At 42.5% G+C, this 6860-nt stretch overlaps 1 protein-coding gene across 1 annotated transcript in view; it reads right to left on the minus strand.

Annotated features, from left to right (window-relative positions):
• pkhd1l1.1 (PKHD1 like 1, tandem duplicate 1) overlaps positions 1–6593 on the minus strand; it is a 35289-nt gene extending 28696 nt beyond the window's left edge. The window contains exons 1-12 of the mRNA XM_068575475.1: positions 6551–6593; positions 6161–6238; positions 5361–5505; positions 5165–5273; positions 5021–5078; positions 4834–4927; positions 4222–4275; positions 4015–4088; positions 1908–1950; positions 1606–1676; positions 1394–1504; positions 201–305 (exon numbers count right to left, since the gene is read on the minus strand). Of these exons, the coding sequence (XP_068431576.1) occupies positions 201–305; positions 1394–1504; positions 1606–1676; positions 1908–1950; positions 4015–4088; positions 4222–4275; positions 4834–4927; positions 5021–5078; positions 5165–5273; positions 5361–5505; positions 6161–6238; positions 6551–6593 (985 nt within the window). The remainder of the gene's footprint in view (positions 1–200; positions 306–1393; positions 1505–1605; positions 1677–1907; positions 1951–4014; positions 4089–4221; positions 4276–4833; positions 4928–5020; positions 5079–5164; positions 5274–5360; positions 5506–6160; positions 6239–6550) is intronic.
• Positions 6594–6860: the final 267 nt, after the last annotated feature.

Below are 6860 nucleotides of genomic sequence, written 5' to 3' on the forward strand. Positions count from 1 at the left end.
AAGTGCTCGATCCTCCATCCACTGCGATAAGAGATTGTGTCGACGAGATCGCGTCTTCTGTTGTCGAGCCGGCTGGAACGCTTCAGATTCCAGCAGGTGTGTCAACAGGTGTGTCAACAGTTGTTAGCGCTTTGTTCGCATGATTGCACGGTTAGCGTTGCGTCAGAAGACAAACAGAGGAAGAGGAGGCGGGACCTCACCTGGGTAGATTGTCATGTTGTTGTTGTTGTTGTTGTTCATCTCGTTCTTCGGGGTTCTGCAGGTGATTTTGTCGTCGGACACGGTCTGGATTTCACAAGGCCGGCCTGAAGGAAAAATAAATACACTTAACAAAGTGAAAATATTCTGATTATATACTTATATCCTGCGTCATCATCTGATTTATGTACCTCGGTTGCATTGATACTTCTACCTCGACTTATTTATTTTTCACTTTATTTGTGATATTTTCTTTACTAAAAGTCAAAGTTACTTTGTTTTCCAGTGTTTCAATGTAAATTAATTTGATTTAGCAGCTGGTGGTTTTCAAACTGGGGCTTGGAAGATGATTGACGGGACAGAAACCAGGAAAAAACTATTTCTGACATTAAATAATCTTTTCTAACTCCCCCAGTCTCAGAAAATGAATTGAAGAAAAGAAAAATAAACTCTCTTTGGTCTCAAGCGGTTGACAGACAGTATGCAACAAGTAGATTTAGCTTTAACAGACAAAAGAGACACGATAGTCGATGCTCATCGTGTGTATTCAGGAGTTTTTCTAGCTTATATATTTAGATTTGGCTGTTTTTCTCCTCTTATTGCTGTTGTGACACTTCATAATCTACTTTAATGAGGCTGAAAGAAACAAAACAACTATTTTATATGTTGTGCATGCAATGAAACCTTAATGAAAGCAATATATCAATCCTATTGTCGGATTACAAACCCAAATAGGAATATTGTGTGACAAGAAGTTGTGTCCTGTCATCATCTGCCTTCTGTATCTGGTTTATATTCATTCCAGGTGGCGTTAAAATTCATTCGTTGAGTTCATCACGGTGTGAAAATGCGGAAGCAAAGATTTCACTTGACGATGATTGAGCCGAAAGGAACATTGAAAGTGACAGTCGACACGTTGCATGACACGCGTGTTCTGGTGTCAGACGTGTTGTGTCGCGGTCTGCTGCGTCTCTAAGCGCCCAGACGATTCTTCTCCTCGACCGCCTGCGTGACAACTTTGTCATTTTCTTTTGTCAAAGTGTTTTGTTTGCGCTGAAAAGGATTATCGCCATCGCAATGAGGCCTCGAGGGCCGTGATGGGAGTCGGGTTTTTGTTTTGGCCGAGGTGCAGCCAACGCAACGCTTCGTGACAACGGAGGAGTCGCTGGAAACCGGACTCGGCGGCTGAACTCACCTCCGACGAGAACCCGCGCCGGCCGGTCGGTTTGGTCGAAGTGTCGGCCGTGGACGGTCAGCAGGGATCCGCCCATCACGCTGCCCGCCGCCGGAGAGACGCCCGTCACCTCTGGACAGGAAGACACGACACACACACTTCACTGTGAGGAGGACACACACCACACAACAGGAGGAACTTTGTGCTGTGAGCATCTTGTGTGTGTGTCGTACCCGCAAAGGTCTGGAACATGGAGAGCTTCCCCAAAGCTGAAACCCTGTACAGCTTCTTCTGCGCTGAACTCCTGAAGATTGGAAAGAAACGAATCAATATTCTGACAATTCTTCTGTGGAGAAACTTTTGTGAAGTGAAACAATTAAATTGCAAAGAAGTGAAACTCTTAAGGAGCTGGTTTAGCTTGGTATCGATTTATTTCTTTCCTTCAAAGGTTGGAGGAAACTCTGCGGTCTTTCTGAAAGCATGAAGGCATTTAAACCTTTCTGACGTTACAAAGGAAACACAACCACAGCGTTACCTTCCCCAGTCTGCATCCAGGATGTACGTCAAGTTGTGATGTCCTGTTGGGAACACAACAAAGTGATTCAAGGACAGTTTACATACTAAATGCACATTTTGGGCTATTTAAGGTTCCATCATGAAAAAAAAACATCCAAAATACACATTTAGATGTTTACTTTGCATATTTGATTTCTCCTCAATTCACCAAAAACTACACAACTATGTCTTGTTTGCATATTTAAACGTTAATATCTCAGAAAACTTGCAACATGAAAAGAAATCATCAACTGGGAAAGTTTCATGAGGATATCTGTGAGGATATCCTTTTTAGTTTTTTCCCTTTGTCCCTGTGTGTGTGTGTGTGTGTGTGTGTGTGTGTGTGTGTGTGTGTGTACTGTGGGCGTGGCTTCCGGCAACTGGCAATCATCTCCACACCTGCCTCCAATCAAATCATCAACTCCTCTCTGATAAAGCAGCGGCCTCCCGCTCGCTCCACATTACGGCACTATTGACTTCAACCCTCGGCCGCCGTACAAAGCAGAGTGAAATACTTTGCATTGTGGTTTTCCTACTAATCCCTGTTTCCTATGCCCAGGATTACTGCACGCCACCCCGCCAGTTAACTTCTGTCAAATTCACCCTTTCACCTTCACCCCACCTTGCCTCTCCGTCTCCGGCTGACCGAACCCTCACAGATATCTATTACTTCTTATTTCTGCTCTGTGCACCTGTAGTGTTGTCAAAACTAGGACTGGGAATCACCAGAGGTCCCACGATACGATGTCATCACGATATTTAAGTCACGATACGATATCATCACGATATTTAAGTCACGATACGATGTCATCACGATATTTAAGTCACGATGCGATATCATCACGGTATTTACGTCCCGATACGATGTTATCATGAAACTTAAGTCCCGATACGATATCATCACGATATTTAAGTCCCGATACGATATCATCACGATACTTAAGTCCCGATACGATGTCATCACGATATTTAAGTCCCGATACGATATCATCACAATATTTACGTCCTGATACGATATCATCATGGTACTTAAGTCACGATACGATGTCATCACGATATTTAAGTCACGATGCGATATCATCACGATATTTAAGTCACGATGCGATATCATCACGATATTTACGTCCCGATACGATGTTATCACGATATTTAAGTCACGATGCAATATCATCACGATATTTACGTCCCGATACGATATCATCATGGTACTTAAGTCATGATACGTTAGCATCACGATACTTAAGTCCCGATACGATATCATCACGATACTTAAGTCCCGATACGATATCATCATGGTACTTAAGTCATGATACGTTAGCATCACGATACTTAAGTCCCGATACGATATCATCACGATACTTAAGTCCCGATACGATATCATCACGTTATTTACGTCCCGATACGATATCATCATGGTTCCTTAGTCATGATACGTTAGCATCACGATACTTAAGTCCCAATACGATGTTATCACGATACTTACGTCCCGATATTATCACGATATTGCGATGTATTGAGTATTGCGAATTATTAGCTTTTTTTCCCCAACCGCAAATTGTCCCCAAAGGAAAACTTTGTCAACAAAAGAAAGACCAAACACGTTTAGAATTTATGAAATAAAAGATCGATACTTGGCTATTGTGTATCGATACGTCACCATGTAAAATATCGCGATACTATGCTGTATTGATATTTTGCCCCACCCCTAGTCAAAATCTTTCTTTTTCTCTAAATGAGTTTTATTTTTAGACTGATCCAGAAGTCTCCACTTCAGCAGCTCTGACGTGCAGCAGACTTTACGCTTTCATTCCTCTCTATACTCTGAAGGTCACTCATACTCTGATTTATACAACATTTCATTCCTGCAAACATGTAGAAAATCTAGTTTTTGTACTACCGTCCACAGTATTTTCTCATTTATGAAGTGACAAAACTGAGTTATCCAAAGTTCCCTCTAAAGTTTGACTCTATAAATTAAACCTTTATCACATTTATGTTGTAGAAATGTATGCACATAAGCACAGAATGCATAATTTGCATATTTAAAGATGACATATATATCTCCTGTGAGAACTAAAGCAGCTTACCGACATACGTCCCCGTCATCTTGCAGCTCATGATTCCGTTATAAGAAGTCTCGGCGTCCAGTCGTAGGTTATACCTTCATAAAACATGAGAGAAACGTGTAATACTATAATATTTACATGTTTTTCTTCAGGTAGTTTTATTGAACGTTAACTTCTTCACACAGAAGACCTCAGCTGTGAACAGATGATGGATCTCGCACTACTTACAGTTGGTCTGACTCCGGCTTCAGCAGCTCGCAGGGCATCGCTCCCATGTAGGCTCTGCAGCAGGAGAGCGTGTTAAACACAAGAGTTTACATTTCAGTCAGGAGACATTTTAATGTTTCGATGGCGAGCAGACACGCTGCTTCTGCAACTCTCGTCAAACAAGTTTGGGTTTTTTCAGCATCCACTGGTGGGTCAGTCCGTCTTCTTTCATCATAATTGTGCGCGAAAAATCTTCCCGCTCCCATTTTAAGTCCCAGCATGCCCCATTGACACGATCTTTTGGCATAAAATACGTAATTTTTTTTCCAATTTTTAACCTAACGACACAGTTTTTGGACTGAAACTCCTTCCAGACAGGTCAAAACTTTGTTTCATTGTGATTTTAGTTGCAGATTCTGATTCTTTAGGTCCTAATCTTTCCAAAAAGATGTCTCATTGACGCTCCAGGAGGCTTTTTTAAGGAATCTGGCTCATATCATGCTGGATGTTCATACATACGATCAAAACATCTTTTAAAAGTGATTATTTTTTCGCAGATATGCATTTTTTTCCCAATACTTTGCTGAACAAATACATTAAGAGACATTTGGAAAGTCCTGTTTCCTGTCGTACCTCAGGAACCTGACGTTGAGGCCGTTGGAGCTCTTGTCGGTGTTGCTCCCGTACACGTCGGTGAAGATCATTCCTTGAATCGTCACCAAGCTGCCTGCAGGGGGTTAGAGGTTTAGAAGTGGGGGTTTGAGTACAAAGCGGAGGGGAAGGACTCAGCCTGACGCTGCAGAAGTAAAGGACGGTGCACCTGGAGGCCCGCTGGCTGGACTCATGGAGGTGATTGAAGGCGTGCGGTACCACACGGACTGAGGGGAAAAAACACAAATGTTAGGATGTGAAAAAAACACAACCGACGTGAAGGGCCTCCCTGTTGCATCGGCTGCAAACTCACGTAGACGCTGCAGTAGTACGACTTGAGCGCGCCCCTGCACACGCGGGCGTCGGGGATGGGAACGCCGTCCACGCTGACGCGCACCGTGTACTGCCCGTGCGGCATGGCCCTGCGGCGGAGAGGGTGAGTCGCTTTTTAGATGGATGTCGAACAAAGCGTGAAGGATTCGCTTGCAGAGGCCCTGAGGGGGCTTTACCTGGTGTAACAGGTGATGCGGGTGCCGTGCGTGGAGTCTCTCTCCACGTCGCAGGGCACCGTCAGCGTGTCCGACACCATGAACACGCGGTTGCCAAAGTTGTCGTCTGTTGGATTCAGCTGGAACTGTTTCTCTTGGGCAAAACCTGCACGCGGGTTCATGTCAGAGGAGTTTTATTTGTGTTTGTTTGTGGATGAAGGAGTCGACACGCAGGGATCCTCTTCCTCTGTCTATTATGGAGGTAGGTTTGTGTCTTTTTTTACCAGAGCAAATTTCTTGTTTGTAAGTAAATTATCTCCAAATCTTTGCTCTCAACTCCAAAAATTGCTCTCAAAAAAAAAAAAAAAAAAAATCTCTAAAAAAAAGTTGCTCTCAAAAAAAACAAAAAAAAAACTTGTAACTTTTTGGATTGAGAGTTTTTTAAGAGCAATTTTTTTTTTAGAGAAAATTTTAGTTTTAAGAGCGTTTCTTTTGTTTGTTTTTTTGACACAACTTTTTGAATTGAGAGCCAAGATTTAGAGATAATTTAATTACAAACAAGAAATTTGCTGACACAAATCTACCTTCATAGTCCATAAGCATTGTCATGAAAACAAAGAAATAACCCACAACTATAACTTGTTCAACCTCTTTGATTACTTTTAATCTCTGTTGAGAGTCTTACAGCAGACTTACATCTGTTTTTAATCATGTTCACACTTATTCTTCCAGATAAATTAGGTTCATAACAATATTTCGACATCATCTCTCTGGATTTAACCGTCTGCGTCACATTTAAATATTAGGATTTAATCTCTTACCGCTTCCTTGGATGACAATTCGCGTCGCTCCGCTGGCGCTGGTTCGACCTGGACTTACGCGGTCAATCCTTTGTGCGTCTGAAATACACATAACATCATTACATTTATGAATACACATGTATATTACACACAGGGTGTTCGAGCTAATAAAAGTGTGGAAATTGTAGCTACCTGAATTAAATTATTAACCATATTTGCTTTTTATATTGCTTCAAATTGGGATGAAGAAACTGTTTAATATTTTAACATAAAATTATTCGATTGTGTTGATTTAAAAACCGCGAAATACTTCTGAGTCACAAAACAATGAGTTAAGATAAAACTCCATAAAAAAACACACACGTTTGAGGAACTTCCATGGACGTGGTACCGTGGTGAGCGGTTACTTACTGCAGCAGCACCAGAGGAAGAGGAGGAGCGCCGCCGGCTTCATCGGGGACTTCATGGCCGATCTCCTGCCAGAGACCCGGCTGCTTCGCCTGCGGGCCGCGTGGAGGTCGCCCCGAGGTCAGCTGACGTTGAACACCACAGCCGCTGCTTTCAAATAGTCTGTGGAAGTCAGGCTGGCTTTTATAGCAACACAATCAACCATGAACATTATGAAAAAACATAGTGAAGACACAGCAAACATGATTATTACACAGTCGTAGCCGCATAGTGATCAGAATCTATCACGAGCTCACCTGTTGAAGCGATGTGT

The sequence above is a fragment of the Clinocottus analis genome, unplaced genomic scaffold (assembly GCF_023055335.1).
Source record: "Clinocottus analis isolate CAN_PGR_092001 unplaced genomic scaffold, fCliAna1.0.p SCAF_14, whole genome shotgun sequence".
Taxonomy (NCBI): Eukaryota; Metazoa; Chordata; class Actinopteri; order Perciformes; family Cottidae; genus Clinocottus; species Clinocottus analis.